This window comes from Triplophysa rosa, linkage group LG1 (assembly GCF_024868665.1).
Source record: "Triplophysa rosa linkage group LG1, Trosa_1v2, whole genome shotgun sequence".
Taxonomy (NCBI): domain Eukaryota; kingdom Metazoa; phylum Chordata; class Actinopteri; order Cypriniformes; family Nemacheilidae; genus Triplophysa; species Triplophysa rosa.
Genome location: NC_079890.1, coordinates 31484645 through 31503137, shown reverse-complemented (window position 1 = coordinate 31503137; position 18493 = coordinate 31484645). Strand labels below are relative to the sequence as shown.

Below are 18493 nucleotides of genomic sequence, written 5' to 3'. Positions count from 1 at the left end.
TACTAACATCGATTTTTCATTCTACTCTTTTTATTGGTCCGTTGAGGACGCGAGGTCTTCATTGATTGGCCAGCGTTTCAAAACCGTCATTATTTTGACACAAACGTACGAATGCTCAGGAAGTAGACTTGCTCGATGTCAACTTTGCCTCGAAATGCAAATGTATTCGAAACTATGCCACATTTTCAAGACTTAAGCAATAATCGACTATAAGGTAAGGTATTTTACGGCTGTATATGCATTTAATATAGTTCGCATCATATTGGTATATTATTATGGGTTCATCTGCGGGGATACATTCATGAGGAGATCGACCATTTGGATGGAAATACATTACAACGAAACAAAGTACCATGTGAATTATTAATACATTATAATAATTGTAACGTTCCCAAAAGGTCTTTTGTACATGGGAAACATCACTGTACCTGCTTTTATGTAGATTTGGACACTTTGTCTCAAGTTGAAAGCGAGTTGTTATAACCATTGTAAATCCGCTATTGTATCTCTGCACGAGCGTGTGTTAACTATTATTACGTATAGCACATAATGTACAAGCCATATGACGGCAGAATGAGTAATCTGCTTGTAATGTAAGTACAGTAAAGTGAGGCCTTTAGAGGATGTACATGAAACACACACCTGTGCTCGTATATATCTAGAAAAGGGTCCTAATGCGTTACATTAGCAACCGTATCTCTAATTAAATATACAAAATAAGAGCTTGTTAACAACAGCATTTTGTTGTCTATTAACTATCGTCATCTAGAGGTCTTTTATCTGGTCAGCTGTATTTATATGCACATTAAAAGGAGACTTCACCCAAAAATGAAAATTCTGTCATCATTTACTCACCTTCGAGTTGTTCCAAATCTGTTTACATTTCTTTGTTCTGATGAACACAGACCAGACAGATTTTGCCCCCCATTGACGACCATAGTAGGAAAAAATACAATGGTAGTCAAAAGTGCCCCAGAACTGTTTGCTGTCCTACATTCTTCAAAATGTCTTCTTTTGTGTTCAACAGATGAAGTAAGTTTTCCTTCTATGGTAGTCAATGGGGGAAAGATCGGTTATAAGCATTCTTCCAAATATCTTTCTCTGTGTTCATCAGAACAAAGAAATTAATACAGATTTGGAATAACTCGAAGGTGAGTAAATGGTGACAGAGTTTTACATTTTCAACTATCCCTTTAAGTTAAATTTCCAAAATATCTCTCAGATGTCATTTGTGCTTGTGCATATTATTATATAGAATATTCATATTTTAACATACATGCGAATTAGGGATGTAACGACATAAAAAAAAGATAATACCTCGGTGTGGTGCCTGTGGTACAATGTTTATTGCTATATTTAAAAAGACAAATGAAGACTTGGGAAAAAGTGCCATAAGTGTTCAATAAACAATTATTGAACATTGCAATGATGTACAAATTAACCATGTCATATCATGTCCTCTTTTCTTTATCCTTTAATCATAACTGTTGCTTTGCGGTATGAGGTATAGTATGAGATAGGTCAAAGATGACTTAAAACTCCCTATTATAAAATAAAAAGACTGCACCAGCTGGACCTTGACAGAGGTCATATCTATTATATTGTTTAACATTCTAAGGCCCGGAAGACCTGTCATTTCATACAGTCATTTGTAGTGACCACGATAATATTGAGACAATTTTGCTATTGCGATACCATGAAATTGTTAACTTACATCCCTAATGTAGGGCCATATGATTAACGGAAAACGCGGATGGAATTGCGGAATCCAGGCATTAAAATGGAATTTGATATAAAACGTGGAATGGCGCGGAATCTTGCAAATTTAGAATTTCTTAATCAGAAAATTACGGTGGACCACTAGTGCACATGACAACGAAATTTAAAAAGCAAATATAAGTTCACAACACAACGGAATCGAGTCACAACACAACGGAATCGAGTCACAACACAACGGAAATGCTCCCGACCACTAGGGGGTACTTTCGGCATGATAAATTGGGTCATGCCGGGTAGGAGGTGCGCGTTTTGCTGGGGGTTGTTTTAGTGGTTTTGGTAGCCTGTTTTGCTTGTGTAAAGCATTTAAAAGGAAAGTGTGCTCTACTGTGGAAAAACTGAATGTCAATGGCAAACAATCTCATATGAACAAATTTGCACAGCACTTTTGAATGCTTGATTTTGATTGGCTAGTCAACATTCTAATGTATGTTATGGCCCTTTCACCATACTTGGCAGTTGGACAGAGTTGCTGCATTGCTGCTGTCTCTCATAGTGAAAATGTCTCTGGGCGGACGTTCAAGGTCACTAACCAGCCTGAAGTTGATGTTTATTAATTTTTGCGGTAATGACTAATACTAATGATGCTCATTTTAGGCACAGTTTACTATGACATTTTGCACGTATCGTGTATTTTAACTTGCAAATCAACCCACTCTGTATTCTTTATTTAAATCTCTGTATTTGTCTTCTTTTTGTTAGGTCATATAACTTCGGGAATTCCATTATTAAAACTATGTTCTCCTTGTTTTGAGCTACTAAAATGTTGATAGGTTAAAGCCAGCGTGGATGCCGTTCACAAAAAGAGCGCTTGCGAAGAGTCGTGCCAGTGGAAGGATTTTGGGCATCTCTTGCTCACCACCTCCATGCCGCCAATGAAACCCTCGTGTTTTGCAGCTTACCACATGTCTCCCACTGAAAATGAGCTAGACATTCACGACTGCCTCTCAAAACTAATAACAGAGGATAATCCCGGTGCTTTGAATCACCTTTACACAAACATCATATATACTGTAAATACACCATAAAATTATATATTTGCATTGCATTGTCGCCTATTTGCATTGACATTTGCCTTAACAACCAGCATATGAGTTTACCTCCGCTGCTTCTAACATATAGCTAGCCTACATAATTTGGATTGAAAGAATGAATTCCAAAACCTCCACCTCCACTGAGTTTTTTTTAACTGTGCATATGTGTTTAAATAATTTTAAATGCTAGAAACTGTATTGTGAGCTATACATTGGTCGTAATAGGCTAAGCGTTTAAATGAAATGATTTCTTTAACGTTGAAATTAAAGAATTAAATGAAAATATGTTTTTCATGCTTTGCTTCTATTGTGTGTATATGAATTGAAATAATCAAGACTTTAAATGACTACGGCCAAAAACGATTTAATCAGAAATTAAACGATGAGCATTGAAAGGAAAATATTTAGTTTTTTTATTTTATTTTATTACTTGTTTTCTTTGGTAAATGCAGAACAACAAACAGCAATGATGTGCATTAAAAACAACGTTTTTTCCTTGATTACACCATCTTTAGCTAAATATTGTCAAACGGAATATGGAAATAAATGGCTGTGTCCACATTTATTTATAATTGTATGCATTATTTAACCTTTGGTTAAATAATTTATATTTACCATGCCATTTATATTTGCCTTAATTTATATTTACCATGGCCACCTGCGACTGACATTATGAATGCACTTGAAACGATGAGGAACAAGACAGGAAAAATTTGAGAAAATCTGACAAAATACAAATGAATAAGCTATTATTGGGTTATTATTATATAGATGTTTTTAAATGACAAACACGGCTGTTTTCAAGGAACATACACGTTTTATTATTTACAAATGCAAATTATTTACAAAAAACACACAGCAGCAGGTTCAATTACATCAAAATGTTTTCCTTCATGAAAAAGGATAGCCATCTTAAGCTAAATATTGTCAATCGAAAATGAAAGCTATTGTTTACGCTGTGTGTGTGTGTGTGTGTGTGTGTGTGTGTGTAAGGGTACAGAAGAACATACAGTCTTGTTTTAAACGTGGCTAAGCAATCAAATTTCGATCCAGCGATCAAAACACGTTGTATTTTTTATCATTATTTTGATTAAAGTACTTTTAACTTTAAAGGTCTTTGCACATACAGTCCGAAATTGTCGTATGCGTTTTTTCGTATTTGGCTTTCGTTTGTACGGTGTCTCTGAATGGTTAAAAAAGGCCACTCAAAATGCTTGACGGATGCGAAAAACGCAGAAAATCGAACCCGGTCCGAATTTTTTTATGACGGATGAAAATATCGGAGGCAGTGTGTAAATGTGATTGACACAACGTGAGGTCGTATTTATTTTTTAACGTGCTGAAATTTCGGAAGGAAATTTCGAACTCAATGTGCAATGGGCTTAAGTCTGCATTTAGATCCAGACAATGCCACAGTCTCCTATCTCAGTTTCAGTGCGCAAGCTCTGGACTTAAATCTGCATTCGTTTTTTTACTGTTACGAATAATTGATTACTCTATTAAATATTGTTTTCATTACCAATTTATTTAACCTTTATTATGCGTGCATAACCTCTAAAACAATTAACGCATAACCAAGTGTAAAAAAACGTGAGCATTGCGGTTTTATGACTAACGAAACGGGAATATAATGCAAGCTTGCTCATCTATATCAGTAAATAGATCAATAGATTTGTTGGTTTAGCAGAAAGTCCAGTCGTCATGAGTAATTTAATGTTTTAATGTGTATAGTGGTCTGAAGCAGTCGTGTGCTCTTTTCTGACTGTCAAAGACTAGAATCCACTCCAGTTGAAAGAAAAAGTCTTAGAATGTTTGTCCTGGGCTTTAATAATCTGCGTGAAAATCCTTAATGCTCTCCCGGATCTCTCTCCCGCTGCTGTCTGCACTGAACCAAGCACGGAAGTGCCGAATGTGCCCAGAAAAATATAGAACAATAATAAGAACTTTGGTGCCCCCTAGTGGTCGGGAGCATTTCCGTTGTGTTGTGGCTTTATTCCGTTGTGTTGTGACTTGATTCCGTTGTGTTGTGGCTTTATTCAGTTGTGTTGTGACTTGATTCCGTTGTGTTGTGGCTTTATTCCGTTGTGTTGTGACTTGATTCCGTTGTGTTGTGGCTTTATTCCGTTGTGTTGTAGCTTGATTGCTTTGTGTTGTGAACTTATATTTGCTTTTTAAATTTCGTTGTCATGTGCACTAGTGGGCCACCGTAGAAAATAGCACTGAACAGCTAATAAAATTAAATTTGTGCTTTAAATAACATCATTAGTGATTCAGATGCTGTTTAAATATGTAATCTGCCTGTTCTGTGTGTCTCTGAATGAATGATTCGAGCGGTTTCCTCTGCACGCATGGCACTTCTGTTTACAGCATCTCACTATATGGGGATGCGAACACATCTCCAAGAGCTGCTCTGAGAGTTTATTTCATGAGCATTTCACTCCAGAGCTGCTTTAAGTGTTTACATCATGAGTTTTTCACGGTTTTGACCAGAAGGGATACAGCTACCTTCACTGGGCATGCGCACTTCAATACCGCATAATTTTTGTCACGCTGAAAACAGTCGATTAATATTTTTTTATTATTGTAAGGTTAGGTTTAGGGTTGGGGTAGACGTTAGCTAATGTAATTTATTGTAATTATATGGCGATATTTTGCACCACTTACAGCCGTAACAACAACCGTTTTTCACCGCTTCATTTGAGGCTCTGTCCCAAATGGCGCACTCCGGTCTTGTGGACCTCCTCCGAGTCCACACTTGGTGACGTCAGGAAGTGCAGACCTATAGGGTACTAGGCGCGAGTCCAGAAGGGTACTTGGGAGTGCATTTTGGGACGGACTTGAGGTCATCATGCAGTAAAGAGCAAGCAATGCTTTCTAATCACTCTCGCAGTATTTTGTTGTCATACGCTGATTAGTCTGCGCAGCGCCGCATGAAGCGACCACACTGTTGTCCCATTGTTGTTATTTGGGACAGGAGCTGCCGTTTTTTATAGTTCTGTATTTCATATGTTGATGTCACCCGAGCATTATGAGTACGATATTTGTATCGCGATACCACCGAATCCTATTGTAATCAAGCTGGCTGCGATATGCAATGTGTCGATATTTTTTTTAATGCGTAGCTTGGCCGTGAAGCACGTCTCTGGGATCAGTAGGAAATGCTGCTCGATCTAAAAGCAGTGCGAGTTTGTGTCGCTTATAATCATTTGAAATCATTTGAAAAAGCAACACCCGTCAAACATGATCATTATAAATATACTTTATTATCATAAAATACCTGATGAGGCTTGAGTAACAGTGATAACAGTGATGTCCTTAGGCATTTACCTATAGAACGTGTTATGGTCTTCTTCTGCAGTGCGTATTTGGAGTTTCCGCACGAGAGCGCCCTCTGGCTTTCGGATGCAGCACGTTTTCCCGTACTTCACTCAAAAGCTGTGCATAAATCACGTGATATTTATCGTCGGTTTATCGTGACAGCCCTACAATAGATACTTATGTTTGTAAGGCAACTGCTTATGTATATTTATTTATTTGTATACACTATACTTAATGTGCTCTTAATATGCATATATGTTGTTATTTAATATTTCTCTATAATAAAAAAGCTGTGTTGTTTAACTTTACAGAGCACAGAATACAACTAAATATAAATCTACAACAAAACAAGTATGAAAATGCACTGCATTAAAAGTTTTTATTCTTGAATAGCTGGCTTAATAGAAAATAAATAAGCAATAATGTGAATAAGAAACTATTTTAATATGGAATTTTATCAAAACATACATTTAAAAAATGATCCGTCATGTTTACGTATATGTCTGACACATCCGCGACTCTCCTCCCATCCGTTCTGTGATTGGGCGTTCGCAAGGATTCCTGGGTAGGTAACATCAGTGGTGTCTGCAATGCGGGTTTGGCAGAAGACCGCATCGAGGGCACAAAGGAGGCCCTCGCGAGCAGACTTCTGAGCGCTAAAAAGACAAACGGGACACCCTACGGACTCGTAGACTTGGCTAGCACGCTCAATTTAAGTCCACGAGTCCACATGAAGTGCGCCATTTGGGACAGGGCCTGATTGAAGCTACTATCAAACATGCACTAAAATTGTCTTTGCGACAACCTGTCAAAATACAATTTGACACACCCATATGAATAAACTATAGTATATTATATTATTTCCTTTATTAAAGTAAATGTACTAGTAAAATAAAAAATCTTAATTTAAGTAGGTGTAAAAAACAAAAGAAAAAAACAGAAAATGCACTGGAGAGATGCTGGTTTATATGAACATAGTTGTTGCCATATTTTTTATAGATTTTTTTCTGTTAAGTTTAAAAACACTGTAGTATCTAGGTGTCTTACCACAGTAAATGAGTAAATGCTATAGTATGCTGAAGTATTTTTCATGTGGGAAAAATTATTACTATTGTATCTAAAAAAACTGAAAACACAGAATCCACAAAAATTAAAATGGAAAAAACGGAATTTGAGAAAAAATAAAACAAATTGCACAGGGCCCTACTAATGCGAATGTATGTGAACTACTGAGCTGTTAAGAATTATATATGTTTCATTAATGACTGAGAATGAGTTGTTTTAAGCATTTACTAATGACTCAAATATTTGATGTTACTGGTGGTTTCTATGGGTTTTGAGTCATTCACTGGGCCACAAATGGGCATCTTAAGTTCATACCGCTGTTGTTACACTGTTCTAAATAGTCATGCCGGCTCAGCCCACTGCGAGGGAATCAGAAGAGGAGATGGAGGCCGACCCTGAGTTCCCTCAGACAAATGGTGAGATAGAGGAGGAACGAGAGAGAGCAGAGGAGACAATGGAGGAGAGTGGAGAAGACCGGGAGAGTGATCTGGAGGAGAGTGAGGCAGAGGAGGAAGAAGAAGAAGAGGAAGAAAGTTCAGGTCTGTTCATATCATCACACATTGTGACCACTGTTTTGGCCGACCACTGTTACGCTGAATATGAAATGGACCTGGTCCTGCCAAGCCAAGAATGAACTTATCTAAAGCTTTAGACAATGATGTAGTTGTGTGTTAATGTGTTTAGTCTGAAATGGTACTGATAAGAAAAGAGATTGAACAGGATGAGTCTGTTTTTCTCTGTCAGAAATGGATGGTGAAGATTGCGAGAGAAGACGAACACAATGCCTAGACGAAATGTCTGACTTGGAAAAACAATTCATGGAGCTAAAAGACAAGTAAGACAAGTCTTTGACAGATTTAAGGTTCATAATATTCATTTGATCAATGGCTGTCACAACAAAAGACAAGATGAGGAATAGTGACAGTTTAATGTGTCAAGAACTAAACTCCGGAGTTTTGATTTTTGCTATTGATTATTTTGATCACAGACTGTTTCAAGAACGCCTGAACCAGGTCAAAATGAAGCTGGATGAGGTTTTAACAGGGAAGGCAAGAGAGTACAGAGATCCTCTGGCAACACTGCAACAAAACCTACAGCAGGGAACACAAGTTGCAGGTAACACAACAGAATATGAGTGAGTTTGTCATGTTTTGCTTGTGACTCATTGCTCCTAGAGTATTTTCCTTGTATCTCTGTGTATATCACAGTGTCATGTTTTGCCTTAAAACATTTTTTTTTTCTTGTGTAGAGTCAGTGTAGTCAAATTTCTGTTCTAGTTCTGTTAAGACTTCATCGACCAGAATTTGGTTCATAGCCATCCACTAAACGGCAGGAAGTGGATGACTTGTTATGCAGTTTTACTGATACACAAACTCTCTCTCTGTCACCCTCTCTAGGTGTGTATAGAGAACTCTGTCTGCAGGTGGTCAGACACAAACATGAATGTGAGGTGCAGGGGGCAAGACAACATCTAGAGGTAACACAAATAACAGAACTAGCACACATATCCAGTGTATACAAACATATCCAGGTTCATAAGACTATATTAAACCTCTGAATTTTTTTTACTGTATTAAAAGAATTTAAAACAAGTTATGCTGTCCAAAGAATAGGGATGTAACGATTCACTCAGCTCACGATGCGATTCACGATTCTGATCCCACGATATGATTTTTTCAAGATTTTTTTTACAGAATGAGTTGAGGCAAATTAGAAATGAACAACTGCCCTTTTATTATTTCTCAAATGCTGCACATTTCTTAGTAAAATAAAAATAGATTTTGTGTCAAATAACAAAACTAAATTGCAATTTTTAACAAATTTCAAATAAAATAAAAATAAATAATACAAAAGTCTCTTTAATATAAACAAACTAAAACTTTGTCTGTGCTTTTCCTAACTTGTACTTTTTTAAGAAATATTAGCACATCCACGTTTACCAAGTTTGCAGTAAACACAGCGACCCCTGCAGTTCAAAACATGTATTGCGATTGATTTAACATCTCACCCGACTTCTAGTTCATTTATTTATAGAGCACATTTAAAACAGCCACAAGACTGACCAAAGTGCTGTACATTAGAATGAATAACCAAAAACACAAACAGAAATAAAAAAACTGAGGAAAACAGATCAGCATTCAGAGAGCGCAGGAATAAGCATAAAAATACAAAATAAAATGGAATAAAAGTGGGTTATTGGTAGGCCAGATCAAACAAGTATGTTTTCAAGCGAGATTTAAAAATGGGAAGAGAAGGTGCCACTCTTGTCTCCATGGCAGATTGTTCCACAGCAGCCACTGAAAAAGCTCAATCTCCTCTACAGCTCTGACAGATATCTAGGGGCTTGGTTGTGTAAAGACTTGTAAACCAATAAAATAATTTTTAAAACAGTTCTGGATTGAATGGGTAGCCAGTGGAGGGCCCGCAGAATAGGGGTGATGTGGTCATATTTGCTGCTATTTGTAATAAATCTCGCAGCAGCATTCTGAACCAGTTGTAAGCGGATGATTTGTGACTGAGCAATACCACAATACAATGAGTTGCAGTAGTCTGAGCGTGAAGTGATAAAAGCATGGACGGTCATCTCAAACATTGTAGCGTTTAAAAAGTGTTTGATTTTAGACCGCAAGCGGAGTTGGTAGAAGCTGGAGCCAATACAGAGGAGATATGCTCGTCTAATTTTAATGACTCATCAAAGTGGACACCCAAATTGAGCACACGAGAAGATCTGAAGGCTGATAAGCTGCCCAGATCTAGGCTGGAAGCCTGAGAATGAGCAGACGGGCTAAAAACAATCACCTGCTTTTTATCTTCATTTAACGTTACATTTTATTGACCTAGCCAGATTTTAACCTCATCTATGCACCTTAATAGGGTACTCAGAGCTGAAGGATCATTCCTGTTAATAGGTAGATAAATCTGGGTATCGTCAGCATAAAAAGGAAAGGACACCCCATGCCTTCTAAAAATGGAGCCCAGAGGAAGCATGTACAGGGAGAAAAGGGAGGGCGCCAATATCGAGCCTTGAGGAAGGCCACATGTGAGTTGAGCAGTGGAGGAAGAGAAGTTGCCTAGTTTGACAGAGAATTTTCTGTCAGATAAAAACGACTTTAGGACCGTCCCTTTTATGCCCACATCAGACTCTAGTCGAGATATTAAAGGGGTCATATGGCACGGACACGTGTTTTTCTGTGTCTTTGGTGTGTTATAAGTTGCCCATGCATGTATTAGACACGTAAAAATGCAAAAATGAAAGTGTCGGAACAAAAGACGCATTCTTTCTAAAAGCGAATGCTCACCCAGACCTGCCTGAAACGCCTCGTGTAACCACACCCCCACAAATCTACGTCAGTTCGTGGTGTGATTTGACTAAGACCGCCCAAATGTATACGCAAGTAAGGTGGGCGTACCTGTCAGTACAATTGCTTTCGAACCTGATGTTCCGAATATGGTAAGAGGCGTTACATTTCCATCACACGCTTGCAGTATTCGACCAATCACTACGCACTGGTTAACTGGCCAATCATAGCACACCTCGCTTTTCAGAGCCATGAGCTTTGTAGAAAATCTGCGCGTTTCAGAGAGGCGGGGCAAAGAGGAGATACAAACATGCACGGTATGTGGAAATTTTTTTTTTTTTATCTTTAATTTTTTTTTTTTTTTTTTTTTTTTTTTAAATTAATTATAATATTCGTTTTAGCCGTGTCATATGACCCCTTTAAAATAGAGTGGTCCATGGTATTGAATGCTGCTGAAAGATGGACCACAGAATCACCAGCATCTGTAGTTAAAAGAATATTATTTAATACTCTGAGAAGGGCCGTTTCCGTACTATGAGCAGGCTTAAAACCAGACTGCACTGCAAAAAATGACTTTCTTACGTAGTCTTTTTTTCTTGTTTTCCAATAAAAATGTCTACAAATTCTTGAATCAAAATGCATTTTCTTGATGAGCAAAATGACCTAAGAAAATAAGTATTGTTTTTAGGAAAAAAAACATGAAATTTCAGTTAATTTGTGCTTAAAACAAGCAAAAAATATCTGCCAACAATGTTTAGACATTTTTACTGGAAAACAAGAAAAAAAGACTAAGTAAGAAAGTCATTTTTGCTGTGTGAAAATGTTCAGTAATACAGTTGTTTCAGAAAGAACTGCAGTTGGTCAAACACAATTTTTTCCAAAACCTTTGAAATTCCAAAACCTCTACGAAAGTTGTTGAGAATAGAAGGGCTAGAAAGGTTTCTTGAGAAGTGGGGTGACAGTAGCTACTTTAGGAGTAGCAGGAACCGAGCCAGTTGAAAGACACTTATTGACAAAAGGCATCCTGGCCCATCAGTGTCAGCGATTCATTTTAAAAATGTAGTATGTATATGCCCGGTTTCACAGACGAGGCTTAAAACTAGTCCCAGACTAAAATGAAAGTTTGAGTTGTCTTAACTGAAAATAACATGCACTGACATATCTTAAAATATACCAGTGCCATTGCTTTGTCTCAAGATGCACACCAGTAATGTTTTTTAATGAGGCATTTTTATAAAAGCGATTTAAATATCCTAATCCATAAGGCATAGTCCTGGTTTAAGCCAAGCCTTGTCTGTGAAACTGGGCCATAGTGTCATAAGGGCTAAAAGAGGGTTTGATATTACCAATGATGTCTTTGAGTGATTGTAAAGTAATGGGTTCAAATACATCCCAAGAAACAGGATGCAGAGAGAACGGAGAAGGTACAGTATGGCGAGAGTTTACTTTGGGTCTCAAATTTGAATCATCACGACTTGAATCATCACGTATTATAATCGATTTTCAACCGGCTCACGGTGCATCGTTACATCCCTACCAAAGAATAAATACGTCATATGCATTTATCTGTCATAATTTACAGTCAGTACACTAAACACACAATGAATAGGTGCGCACCGTGAACACGTCTGACAGTGCAGCGATACGTGTGAGTCATAGGAGTGAGCGTAAGTCAGTGTGCGTGCGATGTTTGTTTCTCTATAGAGTGAGAAGACACTCTTGTTTGATGCCATAAAAACAGAACTGCTGGAGAAGATACGCAGACTTGAGGAGGACAAACAGAGCGTAGACATTACATCAGGTAAACACGTTTATCAGAGAGTAAAGAGTAGGATATGCTTTGTTCTTGTTGTGGATTTTTTTTTACTATCCATTCCCACACCAACGCCATCTTTATGAATCAGAGTGGTGGAATGATGAAGTGAGGATGAAGAAGTGCAAGAGGAGACGTCACCCGATTCGCCCGGAGAGGAAGAGGAAAGCAGCACTAGTGTCAGGTAATAGACCCTCTTCAGATTCATCCATCCCTTCATCTCATTCCATTAACACTTCCATCACCGTTTAAGACTCACCTTTCTGATTACATCCTGTTTTCAGCACCAGGCTTCAAGCGCTAATTAGTCATTTAGCTGACACTTTTATCTAAAGTGCACCTACAGAGAGCTTTATTAGCTTTATTAGACAATTAGCTGCGGTCTAGAAAGTACCTTGGGTCCCAAGCTAAATATCTGTCCACTAATTGTCTGCCTCTGGTTATTTCTGGTGAGTTAATCTAATTACAAACAGTGTTTTTTATTTATACACACAAAGCACTAGTCGCATCTTGCATGTTTTATTGTGGTGCAGAGACGACAAAATAAGCATTCATACATGAAGCACATACTGCATATGTTATTTAATTGCCAGACAACATATTTGTAATATTTAACACAGTTTTGGAAAGGAAATTTCAAGGCTGGACCTCATTAAACTTTAATTGAATACCCCACTACACAATGCAGCACACATTACCCTAGATTCATACTTTAACTCAAGGGCAGCAGGAATCTTTTGGTTACCAGGATAGTTCTTAACACTGCATATCTAAACTTAAAAAAAAATGTTTTACCTCCTGCTTACTGTACATGTCTATGTTTCTTAGGGCCGTACATTGTGTATATGCTGAGAGACATTGATATATTGGAGGACTGGACGGCCATTAAGAAGGTATAGTCAGGATACTCACTCACTCACTCACTCACTCACTCACTCACTCACTCACTCACTCACTCACTCACTCACTCACTCACTCACTCACTCACTCACTCACTCACTCACTCCGTCACTCACTCCTCACTCCTCTCACTCACTCACTCACTCACTCACTCACTCACTCACTCACTCACTCATCACTCACTCACTCACTCACTCACTCACTCACTCACTCACTCACTCACTCACTCACTCACTCACTCACTCACTCACTCACTCACTCACTCACTCACTCACTCACTCACTCACTCACTCACTCACTCACTCACTCACTCACTCACTCACTCACTCACTCACTCACTCACTCACTCACTCACTCACTCACTCACTCACTCACTCACTCACTCACTCACTCACTCACTCACTCACTCACTCACTCACTCACTCACTCACCTCACTCACTCACTCACTCACTCATTTAGTCATTTTGTCTCTCTGTCTTTCAGGCTAAAGCAGCGCTGATTCCCTTGAAAAAGAAGGCAGAGAGTAAGTGAATTATTAATAGTCTGTGTGTTCATTTAAACATGTCCGACAGTTAGGCTGGAAGGCCAAGAACTTCATCGTGAACCTTGTTATTACACAGTACGTCAAAACTGCTGGCCTACAAGCATTAGCCTATTTAAACTTTATTGTAGAAACGACATTAGGTTTGGTTCAGCATATTTAACCAATAATTTCTCTCACAATAACCTCTGAAGGGATTTTATGGCGCGAAGAAGGATGTTGTACCGCTGTCTCTCAATTTCTCTCTGTGACTCTGTAATACCATCAAGGGGACAGTATACTTACATTAAGGGTTATGTTATCGTTTTCATGGACCATTGAGAAGTGTATTAATGAGTATTTCTAGTTATTGGGATGTTCTCTGAATAAATGAGACTTAACAGCTTAACTTGGTGTGTAACGTGACACGTGGGTTCTGAAGCAAACTAGCTGAGAACCTCTGCTCTTGGATAAATGGCATCAAAGCATGTTCTCCACTGTATTGCCTTCACAGCTGAATCAATAATAACCTCTTCCCTGATCTACTAGAAAATAATAAGCTGTCCTGGAAAATGTTTTAAGATTAAAATGTATTAAAAATGCATGAAACTGGTTTTCATCAAATATGCCAACTTTTACATATTCGTTTGCTACCACACATACCACAAGTGTTGCTCTTGATTTTATTATCAATTCTAGGCGTTGTTCAGATTAAATGTGACCCTTGACAACAAAACCAGTCTTATGGGTCAATTTTTCAAAATTTAGGTTTTTACATCACCTGAAAGCTGAATAATTAAGCTTTCTATTGATGTATGGGTTGTTAGGATAGGACAATATCAGGTGGAGATACGACAGTTTAAAACTCTGGAATCTGAGGGTGCAAAAAAATCAAAATATTGAGAAAAATCGCCTTCGAAGTTGTTAATCGGAGGCACTGTAGCAGGCCATCCACTCACAAAAATAAAGTTTTGATATATTTATGGTAGGAAATTTGCTAAATATCTTCGTGGAACATGATCTTTACTTAAAATCCTAATGATTTTTGGCATAAAAGAAAAATAGATAATTTTGACCCATACAATGTATTTTTGGCTTTTACTAAAAATGTTTCTGTGCTACTTAAGACTGGTTTTGTGATCCAGGGTCACAAATGGCCTGTAAAATAGTGTATGAACGAGAGGAAAGAACTTTATAGAAGCATAACGTGCACTGATAATGGATGAATGTGTTTGTCTCTCAGACAGACAGGTTTCAGTGAGATGTGAAGGTGGGGCTCTATTCTATGATGGAGAGAGATTCTCCAAAGGCAGCAGCGTCGTTCTAGAAATCAGCGACGACAGCCCAGCACAGTCAGTACAGCCTGAGACTCTTCTTTTTCTTTGGTTCTTTCCTCATTCGTCACCGCATGACTGTCTGGTGTGTTTTTCCTCAGGGCTGTAATAACAGGGATCAGCGCAGGAGAGATCTGGTTCAAGCACACAGATGGCAGCAAAACCAAAATCTACGTCTCCCAGCTTCAGAAAGGCAAATACACCATACGAAAGGCTTAGAGCCTAGTGCAGACACTCGGAGAGTGTGTGTACCTACTCTTTAGTAGTTACCAAATAACACACATGCACACACTTGCAGACACCTATAAAATTGTGGATAATATGATGCTTTGCACTGGTATTAAGTAGACCAGAGACTGTCCCAAATTAACAAATTTACATTTGTTACTCTTATGACAAACATATTACATATTATATGCACTAGTACTGCACAAAAACAATTTCCAGTGCAGCAGTTCAATAACTAATACACGTGAATACTGTTGACCAAATATTTTAACAGCTTTGAATGATAACAGACCATATATTTCTAGACTTACATTTGATTTCCCCAAACCAAGTACATTTATAATACTGACCTTGTATGAAGTCTTGATATGCACTAGGATCACATAAGGTTTGTTGGATAATTTAAGCAATATGACACAAGCAAAACTACTGAATATCAGCACAGCTGTAGGCACGTAATGAATTCACCTCATAGTTTCACTTGAAGTGACAATTCCCCCCAAATAAAAAATCTGTCATCATTTACTCACCCTCGAGTTGTTCCAAATCTGTATAAAATTCTTTGTTCTGATGAACACAGAGAAAGATATTTTGAAGAATGCTTGTAACCAAACAGTTCTTGGCCACCAATGACTACCATAGTTGGAAAAATTACAATGGCAGTCAAAAGTGCCCCAGAACTACATTCCTACATTCTTCAAAATACCTTCTTTTGTGTTCAACAGAACAAATGACATTTATAAAGCAAATTTGACTTCTTTCTTGTTCATCAGAACAAAGACATTTATACAGATTTGGAACAACTCGAGTAACTAGAGTAAATGAGATGGAATTCTCATTTTTGGGTGAGCTGTTCCTTTTACATTAGTGTGAATTTTTTTCTCCATTAACACAATAGTTCCAAAAGAAGCCGAAGCCTCAAGCATAATAATATGAAATTCAAAGTCCAGCTTGGATACACTTAAAACATCACATTTGTTGCAAAACCTGCTCCTTTCGAATGATCTGTTTTAATGCAGAAAACACAATCAACCACTGCACATCATAAAAATACAAATTGTAACAGATTTTTTCTGTACATCTTGCAAGACTGTTGTTCTAATATTTATAGACATCTGTAAACTGATCTGATGACTGGGAGGTGCTTTTTAAGACATATTTATGAATTGTTCATGATAACCATGTATTTATAACAAGAAGCATTATTAAAATCTAATCTTTTATTACATTTGCTGTGTACTGATGACTCGTGATTTTTGATAACAAAGCCTTGCAGGGCTATGTCAAAAACACATGGCGTAACTCATTAGGTGTACATACACATGACAAATCATTTCGGCATTTTTGGTGTTAGCCACTAGATGTCACTTAGTCTTTACATTTTAGGAGTAGATGCACTATGGAATGAAAACAGATATTATTTTGTAAAACTGATGCATGCTCAACAGGCATTAGAAAATTTCAAGAAGTTATAATTTATAAATCTGAAAATTAAAGGCTGTAGACGTGGTGCGCATCCAAGAACAAACTTTAACCTGATTTCATTTATTGGATCATTGGGTTTTAATGAATTAAAAGATTCAAGAGTCTGTGTGAGGGTGTGTTATTCCTGATTTACAGTTTGAAGAGAGGGAAGGTACCAAAAGATTTTAAAAAGGAAATGGAAAAACTGAGATCCAGCTCTAAATGAGGAATTAAGTGGACAGATCTTTAAAAGTTGTGAAGAAATAGATTATGGAAATCCATGTTTGTGGACTTAATTTTACAAATTGAGGACTTCTAATTTTAAAACCAATATAAACAACACATTACTATAATACACGCACACAGACAGACAGACACACACACACACAGACAGACAGACAGACAGACAGACAGACAGACAGACACACACACGCACGCACGCACGCACGCACGCACGCACGCACACACACACACACACACACACACACACACAGACAGGCACGCACGCACGCACACACACACACACACAGACAGACAGACAGACAGACGCACTGTTGTGTGCTCTCCTTCATTCATATGTGCTGTGGTGTGAGGACAGGAGGATGCAGACACTCCAGAGTGAAAACAAAGTCGGGGTGACGGTGCAGGGCGCATGCAGAATCCCGTTACAAATGCAAAGTCAATCTGTGTTTATCTGTGTCTATTTATTATCGGTCTTCTCCTTTAACTGTGTTTGTTTTCTGTCCAATTCGTTTTCATCTCACTCGCTCGCTTCTGTTTTGACATGATCTCTTCATTCTGCTCTTGTCATTTTTATTCACAGTTAAATACCCGCTAAATACCTCAGAGCCAAGAAATGGAGCTCTTTTCATTTCAACTTTCTTGTCCTGATTTTCTTCCTGCTGTGTGACCTCCTCTTCTCACTGAAAGCTTTGCCTGAGCTAAATATCACACCAGTGGAGATGGTATCCTTCCCTCTCTCTCTCTCTCTCTCTCTCTCTCTCTCTCTGCACATTCTCCATCTTGCCAAGCTGTAGACGCAGCATTATTATCCCAGCTTGTGGGTGTGAGGACGAGACAAAGAGAGAGAGAGCGAGACGGTGTGAATATGTGCTGTAAGATGGAGAGAGTTCTAAAACCTGCTGAACGCTCTTGCTGTCTACTACCTACATACTGTAGGCAGCTACCTTCTAAGGCAGCATGAGACCTCATACACTGCAGGTAGATATGGAATTGACTTGAACCAAAACAAATGATTTAAAATTGACAACGTGAAGTACATTTTGACATCGCAAGTGACTACAACACTACATGGGCAGCAACTCTATCGTATTGATAGTGCTTCTTATGGGAAGTGCACATAAAACGTGACTCCCAAATGATTTCAGTAGCTTGCTGTTGTAGTATCAGCAAAGCTATAAGTAATCTAATATAGTAACGTAAAAATAACTATTTTCTTTGCTTTGGCCAACACCGGGTGTCTTTAATTACACAGTGTAACAAATTGTTGTTTCGTCCGACCTTTTTATAGTTCTTGTACAATTCTGTGGTGGTAATTATTGATTTATTTTCATTTTAGTGTATATTTAGCTCAAGTAAATTTTGAGCTTATATCATTCATTACGATATATCGGTATAATGCAAATTTTCAAAAACTGTACATATATATGTCATATTTTAAAAATTATTTTCCAATTGTCACTGTCAGAAAATTCTAGAAATTTCTGTAGCCCAGGGATGG

The 18493-nt window shown here is 37.9% G+C and overlaps 1 protein-coding gene across 1 annotated transcript; it reads left to right on the top strand.

The window, feature by feature from the left end:
* The first annotated feature begins 98 nt into the window (after nt 1–98).
* brms1 (BRMS1 transcriptional repressor and anoikis regulator) lies at nt 99–16510 on the top strand. The gene is made up of 11 exons (XM_057346092.1): nt 99–214; nt 7535–7732; nt 7938–8028; nt 8182–8309; nt 8591–8670; nt 12197–12293; nt 12397–12489; nt 13134–13198; nt 13690–13729; nt 14970–15078; nt 15162–16510. The coding sequence occupies exons 2-11, from the start codon at nt 7537–7539 to the stop codon at nt 15277–15279; spliced, it is 1017 nt and encodes a 338-aa protein (XP_057202075.1). The 5' UTR covers nt 99–214; nt 7535–7536; the 3' UTR covers nt 15280–16510.
* Nucleotides 16511–18493: the final 1983 nt, after the last annotated feature.

Excerpts from the sequence above, each read along its gene's own strand:
- brms1 (XM_057346092.1), top strand. The coding sequence starts at position 7,537 with ATGCCGGCTCAGCCCACTGCGAGGGAATCAGAAGAGGAGATGGAGGCC. Across the intron at positions 8,029-8,181 it reads TTCATGGAGCTAAAAGACAA|ACTGTTTCAAGAACGCCTGA; the intron begins GTAAGACAAGTC and ends TTTTGATCACAG. Across the intron at positions 12,294-12,396 it reads GAGCGTAGACATTACATCAG|AGTGGTGGAATGATGAAGTG; the intron begins GTAAACACGTTT and ends TTTATGAATCAG.